Below are 20,029 nucleotides of genomic sequence, written 5' to 3'. Positions count from 1 at the left end.
ACACACACAAAAAAAAAATCACAGAAGGGAGATGAGAAAGTAACGCTTACTTCCGTAACACCGGTTCTATGATAATATAAGTGAGGTGTACCATTACAATCAGGCTATTGGAGATGTCCACCTACGATATGTCTGGTGACATTTAAATTCAGTTTAATCCCCTGTAAAGACCCCTGATGTAATCGGTAATGGTAATGGTATAATGGATATTAGACCAGTAGGTCCAGGTCAAGAGTAAATCCGACCAACCCGCCGGCAGAGTTGGGGTCCGTTACTCATAAAAGTAAGGCACTACATATTACATATTACCTTTGAAAAAAGTAATGCCTTACATTACTTTATTACTCCCTGGAGAAAGTAACTAGTTACATTACTCGTTACATTACTTTTGCGTTACTCCATAAAATCGCCTGAGATGCATTGTCAAATAATTTGCACTGAACTGCCACACAACAATATAATATTTAGTTTGGGGTCTGTGAGGCCAAATCTCATCAAATGGTGGTCCATGGCTAAAATGCAGAATACATACTGGACCTTGATATGAAAATGGTTGAAAACCACTGTACCACGTGGTTCTAGGCAAATATTAACTTTCCCAACAATATATATTCAAATAAAATAATGAGACTGAGATAAATCAGTAGACTATAATTATGTTCACAGTGCTTTAGGATCCCTTTCTTTATGATGTGGAGTCCCCTGCTCCATTGCTCATTAAATGTAGTTTTTCATTTCGGCATATTTGGTTTATTTATCTCTACATTAACTAACTAGTGATTGTGAGAGCACACGTTCTACAACAAACAAACACACCCTCCCATTGGCAGTGTTGCCAGGTTTTAGAAGAGAAACAAGCAGCCATGTCTATGAAAACAGCCCAAAAGAAGCCTGACTGGGCTATCATAAAACAAGCCCAAAGTCGCTTGTAATAACCGGACATGGCAACACCCCAACGCCTGCTCTGTGAGACTGTGACAGTGGGGAGACTGGGAGCTTTCTGTGCAGCGGAAAAGTGCTACGGAGATTTTAATACAGAGACGACTTAAATGACAGTTATGACACAAGCACTGTAGGCTATATCACAAAAAAACGGACAATGATGTGTCCGGCCAGAGGTTGAGTTGGGAGGAGGAAAGGTGGGTCTAAAACCGGACGTCTGGCCACCTTACGAGTCCACGACAGTAACGAAAAATGCTGTGCTGCTGATGATCTGACACCGGTTTGACATGTTCTAGTCCGTACTGCGTACTGCGTTGCCAGCGCACCATTAGTGTTCATGTTCAACTCATCTCCGTTGTGTGCATTATTCTCTAAAGCAACACTGCTGAAAGCAGCCACATGACGCAAGTAGCGAGTAACGGCAGCGCTAAAGCGACCAGTAACTGTAGTGTGATTATCAATTTTGGAGGAGTAGTGTCGTTATATTACTCGCTACCGACCAAAGTAGTGTCGTTACAGTAACGATATTTTCCGTTACTCGTTACACCCAACTCTGCCCGCCGGGCACCGCACTCAATCGACTCCACAGCGATGCACGTACCCTGCTGTGAAAACGTTGGTAATCAGTGGTGTACTGTAGGACACTCGAAATTGGGCTCAGCATCGAACCCAAACATCTGCCATCGGTCAGGCTCCAATTACTGTATCATCATGACTGGTCTAATAATTAGAACACATTTTTCTATAATAGGCACTTCAGAATAATCCTGATTACTGTAGCTAAACTGGCCGGCAATAAATCATAACTATAGGCTACTCGTGGTGAAATAATAATATTCAGTGCTGTCGTCCATGTGTCTGGTTCAAACTTTGGAACAGTTGATTAAACTTGTGGAGATCTTCCATGGTGTCCTCACTAACGTTTTCGATTCGGCTGTTTCATGGGACAGGAACGCGCATATTCCATAACCGTCTTTGTGAATAGTGCCGTGGTTTCACCGGAAAATGACACAACCTGGAAGAGATGGTCACTGAGCTTGCCCTGACGAAGAGATGGTCACTGAGCTTGCCCTGATGAAGAGATGGTCACTGAGCCTGCCCTGACGAAGAGATGGTCACTGAGCCTGCCCTGACGAAGAGATGGTCACTGAGCCTGCCCTGACGAAGAGATGGTCACTGAGCCTGCCCTGACGAAGAGATGGTCACTGAGCCTGCCCTGATGAAGAGATGGTCACTGAGCCTGCCCTGATGAAGGCGCCATGGGTCTCTGAGTCTGACAGTGTGATAACCCGGTTTCGGAAATGGTTCCAAAAGTGATGGAACCGATTCTGGTTCCTCAATGTTGGATCCGGTTCCTCCTGATTGCTCAGGTACCTCAACCCTATAGTCAGGACTATATGAGCCAGTATTATTGCCGTTTGAGGACAGCACAGGGAAATGAGAGACTGCTACGAGTGGCCCTGACACACAATGGCCCTGACAAACTGCTGGCTGCCTCCACCTAAAATAAAGTCTCTCAGCAGGAACGGCAGAGAGGGGGGGGGGAAAACAAAAGACACAATCATAGACAGACAGTAATGAGTCCACAGCAGTCCACAGTGACAGGCCCCCCAACGCCTCCTAATCTCACACTGTCATCTCAGGGATTTCAGCTGGAAAACACCAGTGACATAATGATACACCCTTCCTGTACTTAACAGACAGAGTACCGGCCAAAATACACATTTCAGAGCACATGCCATGTGAAGATGCATATTACATTCCCATGCATGCTATACAGTGTATTAACCACTTAAACCCCTAACATCCGTATTGCGGGGGAAGCTTCGACAAGCTCACAACGGATTGGCTATTTTCAGCTGAAGCTATCCACATAATAGAAAACAGAAAATACACTAGGACGGAGCCCTGAGGGACTCTGTTCAACTATATGGGGTTTAAGTGGTTAAGACGAAAAAAGAACACCCACAGTCCTCGGGATATAGCAAATGGCTTCAGCAATACGGCAGACAACTTGTGACCAAAAACCAGCCTTTTCTGCACAATATATTTCTCAATTTCAACTTACTTCAAGCACATACAATGCAATTAGAAAGTGAATACATTTTGAACCATATATTTTGTATAAATGTAATTAGCCTATACCACTCGAAAGTGGCCTTTCGGGTTTCCTCTTTTTACACAAATGTTTTTTTTGTATGCTATTTTACCCACGTGCAACCAAGTAGTCTTATAAATCAGGCATTAGGTGCCCCTTAGGTGAGGTTGTCTCTAGCATGCAACAGATACACAGACAGCTATACAGACTGGTATATGAGCTGCAAGCTTGTATACCGTGTGAGCTGACAATGAAGTACTATATCATATAAAATCATACACCCTGGCACACAGACTGGTACACACACACACAGTCACACACACACACACACACACACACACACACTGGTATACATATTGGTATAGACTGGTATTATTGCTATAAAAAGGTACACAGACTGGTATAGAGGTATACATAATTATGAAACTGGTACACAGGTACAGACTGGTACACTTGTAGGTATGAAGACTGTGTTTATTGTGTGTTTTTACATCTAATATTCTGACTCTCAGCTACATCTCTGCCCCAGGCTGTTTCTGAAACTAAGAATATGTTCGTAGTCAACCCTGTCTGTGGCAATACGGTTTAAATAAATAAAAAGAAACGATGAATAAGAAAAAAAGTGCCTTTCACTCACACAGCACTGTACGACGTGGACAGACACGCAAAGGAACGCTGCGTTCAACATCATGGAACAACTGTCCATGAGTCCCGATAGTACGTGGATGCACGCAACATACACTTGGGAAAAACAGACACAGCACAAAGCATAGCTTGTGCTTCTCTCTCACATGCTCACGCACACACACAGTCACACATACACACACACGCACGCACGTAAAGCCACTGGAACACCTTTGAAGAACGCACCAGGCAGCGAGCTCTGAAGCAGCCTCGGGTTGACAGAGTTAATTTGAGAGATGTGAAATATGTATGACAGAAGACTCTGCTTGGGGAGAGAGAAGAGATGAAAATAGAGAGAGAGAGAGAGAGAGAGAGAGAGAGAGAGAGAGAGAGTAAGAGAGAGAGAGAGAGAGAGAGAGAGAGAGAGAGAGAGAGCAACAAAATGACGGAGGGACCGACGAGAGGAGATGCAAGCAGAGGAGAGAGGGGGGCCGGCTGAAAAACAGCCACATTCGACAGCCAGGCGAAAGGAAGTAATGCTGGCTGAATAAGACATTGTCATTTCAAGTTCATTAGCTCGCTGCAGCACTCCTGGGAGAGACGCGAGGGAGGCCGGTGCCCCCTTTTAGCACCACTGAGGGCAGGAGAACAAGCCCTCCCTCCCTCTCGCCGTCCATATACTTACAGTTCCCCCACTTCTCTCTCTGTCTGTCTCTCTTTCACACATCCACAGACCTCAGGTTGTAAAAACGGAGCGCGATAAAGAGCCTTTTTGAGGAAAGAGGAAATCAATTGTTTGTTGTGTGTGCGAGTGAGTGAGTGAGTGAGTGAGTGAGTGAGTGAGAGAGAGCGAGCAAGAAATAGGGGAAAAGAAAGTGGGGGGAACATATTTTAGGATAGTTGTAAAGTCAGTCCCATGGCAACACACATAATTTCAAATGCTAATTACATACATATTTTCCTCTGTGTAATTGTATTTTTCCATGTTGCCCCTCCTGTCACAAGGCCTTAGTCATCTTCTGGTCAGTCATTTCCAGTCACCCCACTCAGCCTTGAGATCTGAACTGCCCACCATCTGGTCAAGCCAAAGCCACCATGCCATCATGACCTGCAAGGAATTTCCTGAGCAACAAATGACTTTTAAAAGACACAGCATGGCGTGAAACATGCCTGAATGTGACTTGACCAGACCAGAATTACCGGTATTACATAAAGTAAATATCTGAGATAATCACAATTATTTTGCAGACTTGGTTCACAATGGTTTATGGTTTATGGTTTCCATGTTGAAACATGTTCAAAGATTTTCAGAAAATTGTGGAATATAGACAACCTACAAGCTCACAAATCACGATGTGACGTGTTGTGTGAGCTGAAAAGTATGACGTTATTACATTTGCCAGTCATTTAGTATGTTTACGTTATTTGTCTTAACGCAATTAAAAACACAATAAAATCACAATCATGAATGTGTACGACTATTAACCATCAACTAAAACTAAAATGTGACAGCACTGTGTGTCTGAGAATGTGTACATTTCCAATGGAAGCGATTGGCCCAGGTATGAAACCAATGCCGAGAATGCTGCTTCAGCATTTATAAAAACTTCACCACAGGGTTGCTGAGGAATAGCGGGGTGGTGTTAAAGTGGAGCGAGATACCAAAAAAATTACCTATATTGCAAAGCCGGAGGATTAATTTCGCTCGCTGCACCGTAGCAGTGTGTTCTCTGTTCTTTATGTCTGTTTAATAATGACTCCCTCCCCAAACCCCCCCTCGGCGGAGCCCGAGCAGAGGGTAGCACGGGTAGGAACACAGAATGAACGCTGTAAAACTTTTTATTTAAAGACGTTGCGAACAAAGCCAACTCTTGTCGTGACAAATCATGACAATAAACACAATGTTTTGGGCCAAACAAAGAATTAGAAAGTAGAAAAAAACACTTTTTTTGTTGTTTTTTTCTTTGTAATTATTTGTTTGGTCCAAAATATTGTGTTTGTTGTCATGATTTGTCACGACTCGAGTTGGCTTCGTACGACGCTTAAAAGGTCTTTAAATAAATACTTTTTGAAAAATGCATTGGGATTCATTTCCTGGGCCTGGCGTCGTCTTGAAAGGGGGCGGGACTGCGACACTCTATACAGACAAACTATTCTGGCAGTTAATTATAAGCTGGAAATGATGCCCCCTGTGTGTTTCATACAGAACGTATAAATCGTGCATAATATTATATTATATGAGGTTGGCTTTAAAGACCTAGTGAAATGAAAAATACGGGAATTTTATTTTGTAGTTTCACCCTGAAACAGAAATCTGTGTTTTTTTAACCAATCAGAACGTCGCGTCCCTCCGGGGTATGGGATGTCCGATGTGCGACGCGTGCACGCACGTGCAGCCTTTTTACAAAGCCACAGAGAGACGGGGAGCAAAGCTCATGGGTTATTTCTAACCTACTGTATAATGTTTTCAGATACATTTTAGCGTGCTGATGAAGTTTAAATCGAGTAATACACTGTCTGGATGTCATCCTGAATGAGATTAAAAACTGAGTAGTTCTGTAATCAGAAGCAGCTGTGTTTGGAGGACGTGCAGCAATAAAACAGGTGAATGAAATCAAGATTCATTTTTATTCATGCTGGACCTCGACACGTCATCACACATCATGTTTTCGTTCAAAGGAAGTAATAAGATTTGGATTTTTATTGCCGTTGTTTTGGCATTCATTGTTAGGTATACCCATATATGATCACTCCAGATATGGTCTAAAAGTGTAAAAAACGTATTTCTCATTGCACTAGGTCTTTAAATGTGATCTGCACGCAGTGCACGGTATTGGTGCAGTTTATGTGGATCTTGGGATCCACATAGAAATGGCATGGCTCCAATGTGTGACCAGCCTGTAACATCAGCCATCTACAGTTTGAGCGTCTCCTTTCAGCTGCCATGTTAAGCGGTCAGACGAGGGTGCCGCGTGTATTTTCAGATCATGTTTATTTCAATGATATAATGCTGTTCCGGATGGATAAATAACTTTAAGTTATTTTGTATTGGTATCACAAATAAATAAATACATAAGATATTTTTTTTATGAATGTGAAATTATCATTACAATGTGTTTTGGCAATTATTTGGGGGCACACTTGCAATACCCTCACCGCCCACCGGTTGAGAATGACTGGTTGGTCTGTATGAATCCAAATGAGGGCAGTGTTTCAGCGTGATCACAGCCCCATTGATTTACATTATGAAATTAATTCAATATTTACGTATACGTAAAAAACATCAAACTAAAAATAATTTGGCCGTACTTCTGTGGCCTACTGGCAATGTACACAAGAACTTTACACAGATCCGTCCAGACGGTTTGCGAGATCAGTGCCAGATCCCCCCCCACACACACACACACACACACACACACACACACACACACACTCAAACTTGACATTTCAATCTTAGTTGCATCAGTGGGTCAAATCAGGTGATACCTAGTGACTTTGAAGTTCAGACTGTCATCATCATACAGGAGCAGAATGTGCTGATACTCCATTCAGAATGAACTGGGAAAGACTGATTCAGTTCAACCACCATTATTAATCCCATTAGGGGAGAGAAACACAACACAACAAAAAATGAATTGTCCGTATAGTAACTGTAACTTGCGTAGTTACTATTATTATCGTTACTTGGAATCATAACTCAAAACAAAGATTACATTTGGCACATTAATAGGATGGTTCTACTAAAGTAAAACAAAACTACAACTGCAAATATTTGAACTGAATGATGCTCCCTTTTCTTATTCCTTGAGATATTATTTTATTATTTCTAGTGTAGGTATACAGATAAGCAGAAAGAGGTGGTTAATGTGGGGGGAAAGCGACAGGCAGAAAGAGACAGAGAGAGGGAAGGAAAGAGAGAGAGGGCGAAAGATAATGTGAATTCATGTGAGATCGTGTCTTGATAGGGTCCATAGGGACTTGTGAATGCAGAGTTAATAAGAAGAATTACGACAAATATTCATGAGCTACAGTATGGCAAAATCACTGCAAATTAAAAAGTCAAAGATGTGCCAGTTTGTCATTGTCAAATGATGTCTCAGGTCGAGGGAGACAGCAGTTCCCTTGACTTAATTGCAGAAGCGTAGTTCCAGTTCGGAAAGATTACGGCAGGATAATGTGAACGCCTCAGGAGGAATACTTCACGAGTCGCTGGAGACATGGGAGGTAAGATTCGCCGGAGACTGGGGGGTTTCAAACCACTCGGAATGCCAGCAATATTGGCCTCAATTACACACACACAGACATCTGGATACATCTGCCCTCTCTGAGGACGTCGGCAATTGAGCTCTGTTAATAAGAAGTTGGTGCCAAAATATGGGCCCCTGGTGAGCAGAGAACAGAAATGATTGTTTATTGAACAGTGTGTACTGTGTAGTGGTGAGTGACCTGCCAGCTGAATGTGTACACTGTATTGTATATATGTGTTGTGGCAGCCAGGAGACACATTTTGGGGGACTCGACAGTGACAGTGAGGAAGCCTTGGGGATTATACCGTACCTATCTCTCCATCAGCTCGCCTCCTGTTTTTACTCTTTTGGGATCCCAGCAGGAGCTGACTCAAAGGATATCCTTCTAGGTTGTGTGTGTTTATTTCTTTTCAATGTAAGACCAATGATAAAGTTACAGTCCCTGTGCGACAGTGAGGGTTTGTGTGTGTGTGTGGGCTTGCAGGGTGTATTGCCATATAGCCTCAAGATGTCCTGTAGGGGATTTATTGTATCCAGCTAGCAAACGGCATCCCTAGCGTTATATACTTACTTGCAGGTGGGTATTGCACACCGAAAATAGCAAAAGCACTATGTTTGGCGTGCGACACCTGCGCGAGACCCAAGTATAAACCAGGCATCACATATCCACAAGTGCAGGCAGCAAGTGTGTCATCGTGTATCCATCACGCTTCGGTGTGCCACGCATGGTAGGGCATAGCCTGTCACAGTGTAAAATTCTTAGCAGGGTCCTGCACTTGGTCATGGTGGTGGGCATGTTGGTGTGTGGACCTGTGCCATCTGCCAGGCAGTGGGGGGTGGGGGGTGGGGGGTGAGCACTGCTGTATAATGCAAGAGGACAGCCACACAGGGAGCTAATACTGAGTCCCTGTCAAGAGGACAGCCACACAGGGAGCTAATACTGAGTCCCTGTCACTTCAAATACTCACCTTGTCTACAGACGCCACAGCTAGAGGTGACATGATCCACAACAGCTGGGACTGCCTGCAGTACCTTGTGCACACACATGCACAGCCACCCACACACACATGCGCGCACGGCCGCACGCACACACATGCCTGCCACACATCACACACAGTGACAGCAGGGCGAGATGAAGATGGTTTATGTCATCCCTGCTACTGCTTTAGAAGTCACATCTGTGACACACACACGCACGCACGCACGCACGCACGCACACACACACGCACGCACAAAAGTAGATCTGAGAGGAGTCTTGCTGTGATGGTGGAATAATTCTAGGTTTGACAGAACCTATTTCTCGAGACAAAAGAAGAGCTGCAGAGAGCCAGACTGTGCCCCAGACAAGGATGGTGAGCGCACGCACACTCACGCACGCACACACACTACTACCACCACCACCAACACAGGTGTGTTCGTTATAATTGTATCAATAATTGTGATAACGCAAAGCAATTTTGAACAAGGTCGATTTTTCACAGTGAGGAAAGGCATCAACCTGTATGAATGAGACATCAAACTACCGTTGTGTATATGAATAGTTTTGATGCAAAATCATTACTGGTGATTTTCATATTATACGAAAATTGGATCATGCAGGGGTAATTTGCAGCTAGCAATATAATATTGCATGTGCTTAAACCTGCCTATCACACCATAAAAAGAGAGATACAAGATGGCATTTACATCAATCCTAAATCATGCTCGCAGTCCAGTGTTGCAGACTGTGGATTAGAAAATGGTTTTTTTCCTAAACTGTAGAACTGGAAACAGCGAGAACAAAATCAGGAAATGTTTATCAGACCGTCGATGCCTCTTGCCAGACACAAAGCCTGCGAAATTGCTTGATTGCTTTCAAGTCTTGTGCTTTGGACCATCAACAGGCGGTGAGTGCATCCCATTTATCGAAGGCTTTTGTCTCCCATATGCGCTTGTTCACACAGCGCTCCAGAGCTAGCGACTAACTGAACATGTCTGGACAGATTCGCCCGTCTGAATTTCCACTTTGCTAACGATTGCGGGGTGTACTAACTCCTAAAGAACTGGGCATGCCAAACGAGAAAAGGTTGAAATGGATCTAATTTATTCTCTGTGCTCCCCTTCATTGTAATGTTCTTCTGTCTTGCCCTTCCGAGCATTTCGACCATTCTCGGGGTCTGGCAGGGTCCAACGACCAGTCAGCAGTACTCGGTACTCTCAATCATCTCTTTAGACTCCTTCCTTCCTCTCTCTCTCTCTCTCTCTCTCTGGTGAACATCAAAGTCAGTGTGGTCTGTTTCATGCTCTCTGCAGCCCATTACGGCTTAATGCTTCAAGAGGCTTCTTATACTGACTTCAGCACTTTAACAAGTCCAGCACGTTCAGTTGGTAGGCAAAACACGAGTACACAGACGCACTCACATCCGCACGTGTACATAGAATACGGCGAGCGCACATGTGCGCGACACAAGAAACGGACCGTCGAGACAGCTATATGGTGGCTTTTAACTGTCATGGATTTATAAGCCCGGTAGACAGCGAGACAGAAATAACTGTTGCTTTTATCCGTGTGTGTGTGTGCGGGGGCAGCACCAGATGAATGGGGCCGTCCGTCACTCGTGGGCCCATATGCTGACATTAACCTTCAAATGAGCCCGGGCTCCTCTTATCTCTGAGTCAGGTAATGAGAGCCATTCACTCTCACCAGCAGTGCGAGCCTTTTTTCTATTGCTCCTCAAGAGAGCTAGACTACTGTTACCGCGTTGTATGCAGAGCTGGGCACAGGAGTCAGACTAGAGCCATACCCATTTAACACGTTTGTGTCCAATGCCGATCCCTATTTTGGAGAGACCGCCGTTTACCAATATCTTGACCAATATTTTGTCCTAAACAATTTTATCAAAGTTTGAGAACATATATACCAGTAAGACGCGCAAACGCGGGAAGTGAACGCAGCTCATACATATTTGGGTTTTTTTAAGATTTATTTTTAAGTTAAGTTTTTAACCATATAAGGAGTCCCCAAAGCAGCTATACGTCCAAATATGGAGTGTGTTGCATCAATCACAAACAAATCACTCAGTTCCATATATGGGCACAAAGGGGGGACACACGGACACACGGACAGACAGACAGACATGATCTGCTAGGTCTCATAGTAAGTGCTCACTGCGTTCGCAATCACTGCGTTCGCAATTACTAGAGTTCGGGCCACACACCTACGTTGCACCGATATCTACCCACATATGGACGTCTCTGTATCTACCTTTTATGCCCATATATGGTGATCCCTGATGTCATCAGTGTATGCCCATATATGGGCATGCCCCCTGTTGTTAAGGTTAGCCAACACAGCATCGCTGAATTGAGAACTCCTTATATGGTTATGGCTGAGACTATAGTGACAGGAGCGTGAGGATGTGGTCCGCCGGCCTGTCAGCTGGCCGGTCCTCCCACTACCCAAAAATAACCAAACTACAATGAAAAATCACAACCTATCTGTTCTAGTAGAAAAAAGTTTGAAAACCTTTGAAAACGTTCTCCTATAAAGCATGACATGCCCAAAATAGGCAGTTAGAACATGGTTGAAGGTCAGGACACACGGGTTGCAAAATTAGCCTGTACTGTCGTCGTCCAAAAAAGTCAAACAACGGCTGACAGATCGGCCAAACCGACAGACATATCAGTTTGGCAGCTCTGCCTCTGCACAGGACATAAGCTGTGGATATAACGGTCTACAGCGATGATGACTGCCCAGAATAGTAGTGACCACACAGTCAGCAGCAACAACAACAACAACGCCAGGCCTTAGCTCAAAACACATGGTAATTACCTCTCATCTCCAAATCCAACAGTTTTTGAGTGGTGCTAGCCACTATGTGTGACTATGTGTGTATGCCTGGCGTGCGTGTGTGCATGTAGTACAGTACGAGTGCATTACAGTACAGTACCAGTCCAGGATGAGTAGGCCTACAGTATGAGTACAGTACCAGTACAGTACCAGTACGAGTACAGTACAAGTGCAGTATGAGTACGAGTAGGTGTGTTTGAGCACGGAATATGTTTGGCATGTTATGATTTCATTGGCTGACGTATGAAGATGTATGATGATAGAGCCCCCTTCACTTCACACAAGTGTGATTTTAGTTTAGTTTTTTTTAGACATGAGGTTTCCACCCAACAGAAGCGATAGACACAGCCAGGAGGGACCGTCCATTTGTGTGCAACGGGATCCCATCCGGCCTAAAGACAGACAGAGGCTTATTTATTATTGACCCCTGGTGTATTTCTTTTGGGGGGGGGGGGTATATTTCTGCCCGTGTTGTGGTAGGTTAAGGCTCAGGTGGCCACCGGGGGGAAATGCGCTGGCAGCTGTGGGCTCTTACTATCTGTGTTTAACCTCTGTCTGGAGAGAGAGGCGCAGGGGGTCGCAGACACACGAGCAGCCATTATCATACCATTAGCCTCAGTCAGAGGGGTGACTTTGAGCCACCGAGAGAGATTATCTACGGCGCATGTGTCTAGTGCTGCACGGGCGAGTATAGGTGGGTTGTCAATATGTGTGCATGTGTGTCCCTCCGTGCATGCATGCATACATACGATACGTACATGTGCTTGTCAATGGTCAGACTTCAGTATTTACGTACAGTAGGCTACATATACATACAGTACATGCAAAAAAATGTTTAACAAACGCAAGCCATCACCAAACACACACGCGCAAGCGCGCACACACTTGCGCAGAATGCACACCCGCAGCCATGCCCACACGAAATGTTAAAGCCATGCAACGCTACCATTAGCACAAATCAGAACATGCACATAATAACCCGTACTCTCATTCATGCTGCTGCACTCAGAATGTTCCCATCGTTTTCAGTGTGGGACCGATCAACCCATGTTTCCAGCCACAGGGCAGTCTTTAGCTGACAACAGTTCCTAGCAGGCCTAAAAGCCGTAGCGGCAAACCCACTGTATCATTAGCCAAACACTGGTTAGAGATGACACTTCAGTGCAAGAGAGAGAGAGAGAGGGGGAGAGAGAGAAGGGGGGGGGGGCACTCATGGTCCTTGCCTACAGTATAGCAACCAGTAATCAACAACAACACTGATACCGCATGGGAAAGGCAATGTGATTTACCAAAGTGTTACCAGGCGCGGTACAGAGAGGTCCGGGGTATGAGCTTGTCTTGTGGTTGCACAGTAACTTCACACTGCGCATACAAAACTCATTCAGATAGTTACTCTATCAAACACGGGCTATAGGATCCCTTCTCTAATCTCTCTCTCTCTCTCTACAGTATGTTTCAGAGATGATCATCAGAGAGATAAATGAAGAATGTCATCCCCCTCAACGACAAACAGATCGTTAAGTCATCATATGGCTGTAATGACGGGGTGGGACAGGGAGGGGGCAGCGTGGGGAGGAGACGGATGAGGCGCGCGGAAATCAATCACGGCATCGCGGTAAACACAGACAAAAAAAACATCTGTAGCCAAAAAAATGATCACATCTTGCCGGGCAAAAGCAAGGGCCATTACACTCTTTCCGAGAGCAATCAATCAACTTGTGATTACTTGATTACTGACACGCCACTCGTTATTTCTGTTATATTGATAGAGGTTCCCATGTTCGGGTAAACACGGGTATCAACACTGTGACAACAGACTCTTCGTCTTCAGTCCCTCCCTTGTAGCCTTTCCTCCTGGGTAAATGATCCAGTGAAAGAGGACAGGTCCAGATGCAAGCAGTGCAGCTGCGATTGTTTCATCTCTCAATCAGAATTGTCAAATAAAGCCAAGGCAAGGTGAATTATGACAACGGTTCTCAGAACACGGAATATATTTTACTAAGCGGTTTTAGTCCGACATTGTGATGGACTTTACCAGCTATGGCAGGGGGAAGAGAGAGAGAGAGAGAGAGAGAGAGAGAGAGAGAGAGAGTGTCACTGGCACGTGTCCAATGAAGCAATCGAAGCAATTGCTCCACTACAAAAAGTAGATATCACACATTGTGAATTACACCTGATCAAAGCCACGGTAAGAAATAATCACCACTAAACAGAAACAGAGACAAATGTCCACAAATGCAGTGCGTGTGTGTGTGTGTGTGTGTGTGTGTGTGTGTGTGTGTGTGTGTGTGTGTGTGTGTGTGTGTGTGTGGAGGAACACGAACAGTAGCGTGTCATGTCCAGGTGGTGGCCTGGGGTTGAATCACATGGCCACCCCAGGTGCCACCCCAGGTGCCAACCCCAGGTGCCAACCCCATTACATAAAGCAGACTGACCACTCTGAATCACATGGCCACCCCAGGTGCCACCCCAGGTGCCAACCCCATTACATAAAGCAGACTGACCACTCTGAATCACATGGCCACCCCAGGTGCCACCCCAGGTGCCAACCCCATTACATAAAGCAGACTGACCACTCTGAATCACATGGCCACCCCAGGTGCCACCCCAGGTGCCAACCCCATTACATAAAGCAGACTGACCACTCTGAATCACATGGCCACCCCAGGTGCCACCCCAGGTGCCAGCCCCATTACATAAAGCAGACTGACCACTCTGAATCACATGGCCACCCCAGGTGCCACCCCAGGTGCCAACCCCATTACATAAAGCAGACTGACCACTCTGAATCACATGGTCACCCCAGGTGCCAACCCCATTACATAAAGCAGACTGACCACTTTGACCGACCACTCTGAAAACTGAAAGCCTGGTTTCCGAGCATCTAAACAAGTCCATCATTGCAAATTGCGATGGTTGTGGTTTCTTTGGTATATTTTGGTATATATAATTCAACACGCATATGCCTGTAACACAATATAATCATGTTTACACATGGGGATAAATTAGCATTCATGTAATGCATTTCAAAAGACAAAATTTTTAAATGACTAATAAATGAACTACTAATAAAATTGTAATTAATTGATATGGCGGCAACACCATATAGAGTGTATGGTGCCACTCTATTCTTGTGTTACCATTTTTAGGCTTATTCACCTTTACATTTTAAATACAGCAATGAAAAACAAAAAATGTCCATGTATGGTGCCGAAATTGGCGCTGTGATTGGCCGTTGTGATTGGCTGGAAGGTGTACCATTCTGCGCTCTGATTGGGTGAGCATCGTATAGCGGGTGTGGCACACCCGCTATGTGGGTGTGACATATAAGTGGCAGATATTCAATGCTCAAAATGTAAGGACGGAATTTGCGCCAAAAAAGTAGGTTAATGTATCTATTAACCTACTCAAGTAGGTTTTACTAACAGAGGAAAGATGACAGAGCACGGACCCTCCTTCACCTGGGTGAAATGTACTCACAATGCACACAACCAAATTCGCCGCATTCAGCAAAAGAAAGAAAAAATGAATAATGTCATATCCCCAAACGGGTAGACTAGTGTTAATAATTAAAGCAGAGCCTATGGGTAGAGAATCCAAAAATGGTAATTAATGCCATTCGATGCATATGCTCGTACATTAATGCGTACATGAGTCTGTGTGTGGGCGCGCACTCATACTTAATCTCCCCCTGCATGTGCCGCACTTGGTCCAGCCGGGTCCAAAATGTCTGGACACGCCACTGTCCAGGAATTCACGTTAGAGACACTGTCAATTATTATCCCATGACCAAATTTCCCGCAAATCCACCCAGCCAAATTCTCTGGCTTTGACCCAGTCTTGTTCTCCATTCCCCCCCCAATGGGAAAACATGACAAAAGTACATCAAGTGCGTTCAATGTGCAATGAACTGTAGCTGTGTCATTACCGCGTGAACCCTATATCATCCATATTCTGGGCATGTCATAATAGTCGAAAGTTCAGCAAAAATAGTACATCTACAAGCTGCGTCGCATAACGCCGTGTTATGAGCATTTAGATCTGCGATCTTTGACGGAGACTTGGTGTAGACTAGGGGACCAAGGAGTGGAACAAGTTTAGAGTGCCGTGAAACATGATCATCATGCACTATAAATACTTCATCCTAGATACTAGCATGAAGATTTTTTTTCAAAAGAAAAAGTGTACAGAAAGTGTTAAAAAAAAGTGGTGCAAAGGTTTTCACCTTAGCACCACACACCCTAAAGTGGTGTATTTGCGATTGGGCCTGACTCAAAGGCTTTCAGCTTTCAGGAGGAAACCAAAAATACACAGGAAAGACATATTATAAGCACAGGTAGGACACCTGGGGGTCTATTAGAGGGTAATGTTAACTCACATAGAAAACGTACAAAAACCACAGCACTCCATCTTTAAGTGGTTAAAAACAAGGGTTCTCTTGAACCCGTTCTAGAATGTGGATGCAGCCACTGCCCTGCCTTCCCTTCCCGCCCACACACAGCATCCATGTGGATGGGGTCAGTGTATGACCTTGAGTTGGACCCAGCCGCCCGTACATTAGGCTGATCAAGTGCTGGCGTCTCACAGCGGGAAATGTTCCCCTCCAGGCTCCACACAAATGTCAAGAATCATCCTCACCGTTCAGGTGGCTCATAATTTGGACCAATAAATTATGCTTTCATATTTTACTGAGGTGTTTAACATGCCAGACTGCAGCGTACGAGCGGTTATTTATGTCCAAGAGCCATGGAAAAAGAAATGGCCAATACAGTACATAGCCATGGTCCCCTCCCTCCCCTCTCTCTCGGTTATGCGCCAGATGGACAGTTCCCTGCACTGAAGTTGTGGGGCCTCTAAGGACTGCAATGTCCGTGTTGTCTGTCCGTTGGCCTTTCTATCCATCTGTGCACCACTTTGGTCCCAAACTAAAAAAGACTAGATTGCCGTGGAATATTATGCTGTGCATGTTCAAGTTCCCTGGAGGATGAACACTATAATACAGATTTTGGTAACCACTGTGTCTTTTCCTCTAGTGCCACCCATAGGCCAAAATGTTCACTTGCACACAAGCTATCTCAAAATATAATGGTTTAATTGCCATGTAACTTGGCGAGTGATTTCATGCTCCCTAGACTAGAGGATGAACCATACACATTTGGATGACCCCATCCAGTGGCTGGCCTGTAGTGGGAAAGTAAGTATGTCAGAGGGGCTTATTGTGGGATATCGGCTGAGTATGCGGGAGTCTATCCCCGTTACTTAACAATGCACTAGATCCCTGGGAGATAGAGCTCCATACCTATCATCAGCTCCCAGTCCCGTACTTGCCGCACCCAAGCCAAGCCGTGCTGAGTTGCTGGTGCCCGGTGTCGAAACCATGACCTTGTGGTCCAAAGGCAAGAGCTCTACTGATATTGGTAACCCCATGACCCTTCCTCTATAATATATGACCTCCGCTCCTCTCATTTTCTAATTTAGTTTTCAGTCCTGTCATACAGACATTGTAAGAATGACGATGTCAGTGGCTTTTAGCCCATTAATCTTGTATTACATTACTTGTACTTTCTGGCTGTCATTGATTGCCAGTCCGGCATGTCATGCACATTGTTCATTGTCTTGTAAGTTGTTTTGGTCCTATGTTTCATGTTCTTGCACGCTGACCAAAACAAATTCCTGTGTGTTTTTCTACTTACAGGCAATAAAGTAGTTCTGAGTTCTTGAACCTTTTTTTTCCCCTTCCACATTCTTTCTGTCTCTCGTATCTCCTTTTGACCCTCCCTGACTCTCCGTCATCACTCTACCTGTGTCGCTCATCTCTCTCTTGATTTTCTTTCATTTCTCATCTGTCTCCCTGTCTTGTCTGTCTCCATGGCTTTTTCTTTTTCTAACAGGCATTGGCAAGCATTGACCTGAGACATGAGTGCACTGCATGCCATTGATTGAAACGGGAGGAATAGCTGGTGTCACGACAGAGACAGATCTGTTCCTCAACGCTTTATGGATTGCAGACGTTTGGAAGAAAGAGGGTTGTCGAAGGGAACCAGCACTGGCGCTAATTCTGTCAATTGATTTATACTGTATGGTTAATCAACTTGATTAGGAGTGTCCCATTACTTCAAGGCCCTCTCTAGCTTATGATGTATGGCATAGTGACACTAGCTAACAGTTTCATCACATTACTGTCCCACCCTCAAATCATATAAGCTCGCTCATTTCCTATCAGTGTAATCGCTGGAAGCGATGTGTCTTTGCACTGGAAATCACTCTGAGGGGGATTCCCCTTTGGGTTAAGCGATAGATGTTTAGTTTCCACTGCAGGAGGCCCTGGTTTGAATCCAAGTGGTTACACATGCATGGGTAAAGTTGTAAGAATGCTGGGAACCACAGACATTTTTCAGGTGAATACCACCTAATTCTGGCCTTTAAAATCATCAAACTAATTATAATATCTCCAACGGCCTGGGAATAGGAGTGTACGTACATACCTGCCCTTTCGCCTTGGCAAACACTATATTCCTTGTAACTGGAAAATTATGGAAACATATGGCGACTGGTCTGGAATATATTCTAGGACATGGTTCCTGAATTGCAATTGATAGTTGTCATTTAAATTTGAAAACTAAATTTCACATATAGGCCTATACGCACGTACATACATTCTTTCTATTAATGAGTTTTTTTTCCACAATGACTCATTTTTGAAGAATGCCAACGTTCTCTCTATACACTGGCATACATATAGGCCTCTAGGAATAACATTGATTATGTGCAGTCTTAAAATGGACCGTTATTTCCCTTTCAGCTGTGTCTAGGCGAATGGTTCTGTAAATATGCACGGTCATGGTCTCACTCCTTGTTAACGTATGTACTATACTGTAACTGTAGACCTGCAAGTGTGTGTGTGTGTGTGTGTGTGTGTGTGTGTGTGTGTGTGTGTGTGTGTGTGTGTGTGTGTGTGTGTGTGTGTGTGTGTGAGAGAGCTGTGCACGGAATTCCAGGGAAGGCACATAGCCTATGTAATCATCTGAACTGCAGACTGGCTTGTGACTGCGTCTATGAAAAGCCCCCTCTGACATCAGACCATGGCACACAGTATGCAACATCATATTTGCACGGTTATGCCGCGTGGTCAAGTGACCGCCTGTTCATTTACAAGGGAGACCTTGGAAATAACAGACATTTAGAGAAAACATTATAATAAGGAAAAAACTCAACAAAACGGGAAAGGAAGGCAACAGCTGATATAGGACATACAGTATCCAGCTGGAAAAAAGCGAGTAAATATCCGAGAAATGAACACCGTTTGATAAGAGAAAAGCTGTGATAGGCTATCTATGTCATCTCGTCATAGATTTCCAAAGGGGTCTAAAAAAGATAGTATCAGTCGCTCTACATGAGCTCTTGTCTGGAAAGTTCATATAGCCTAGTAGCCTACTACTCACCACTCAAGCTCACATACATTAAATGTTTACTGAAAACTAAACTGGTGACAGGTGGAAAGGGCATTTCCCCGTTAATTTAGTGTACAAGAAATCCACCCATTATCAGTTCTATCTGGGCTCCAATCAAAGATGCCACACTGCAGGTGCAACACGAACGCCGATTCGGTCCAGCAGGGAGCGAGTGCGCACAGCAACAACACGCCACGCGCACCGTAAAAAACTCCAACAACATTCAGCTTTATCTTACCTGATATCTCAGTCTGAGGGACACCTTCCAGTGGAAATCCTTTGCCGCTATAAAACTGTCTGATATCCGAACAACTCCGGGCTTTGCTCGTCCCTTTGTCCCCGTTAGCCGGCGCCGCCAGTGCGCACAGTAGCAGAGCCGCTACGAGCAAGGCATCCATCCCAGAACAGCTGTGTGAAGCTACTTTCAAATCAGCCAAACTAACTGCAGATCCCGCACGGTGAAGTGAGTCCTGAACGGCTTCCACCCCCTGCTGCGCTGTCTCTCCAGTAGCCCGTAGCACTGTTGTTGTTGTTGCAATGTTAACTATCCTTGTCGGACAGTTCTCTCCTGGTTCCCTTCGATCGGTCTGGGGTCCGCGCACGGAGTGTCAGCCACACACACAGTCACAGATCACTGCTCCCGTTTATTCCGAGCGTTGAATTGTTTCCCAAATAGCTGTGGCCTCTCTCTGCGCGCCGGGGTCTAATAAAAGGTGGTGGTCCCGTCACTTCCAGTTTCCACCGTTGAGGGTTTAATTGAATGGCTTTACCTATACGGGGAAAGCAACAGAGAAAAGAAGATATGGGTTACAAACACACATTGACCAAAAATAATTCA

At 44.8% G+C, this 20,029-nt stretch overlaps 1 protein-coding gene across 1 annotated transcript in view; it reads right to left on the bottom strand.

Moving 5' to 3' along the window:
- gpc1b (glypican 1b) overlaps positions 1-20,029 on the bottom strand; it is a 105,985-nt gene that overhangs the window by 85,743 nt on the left and 213 nt on the right. The window contains exon 2 of the mRNA XM_080777967.1: positions 19,430-19,961. Within this exon, the coding sequence (XP_080634093.1) occupies positions 19,430-19,589 (160 nt within the window). The 5' untranslated portion in view covers positions 19,590-19,961. The remainder of the gene's footprint in view (positions 1-19,429; positions 19,962-20,029) is intronic.

Source organism: Protomyctophum bolini (genome assembly GCF_963924005.1).
Source record: "Protomyctophum bolini genome assembly, chromosome: 12".
In the NCBI taxonomy this organism is placed as follows: domain Eukaryota; kingdom Metazoa; phylum Chordata; class Actinopteri; order Myctophiformes; family Myctophidae; genus Protomyctophum; species Protomyctophum bolini.
This window is presented reverse-complemented; position numbering and strand designations above follow the sequence as displayed.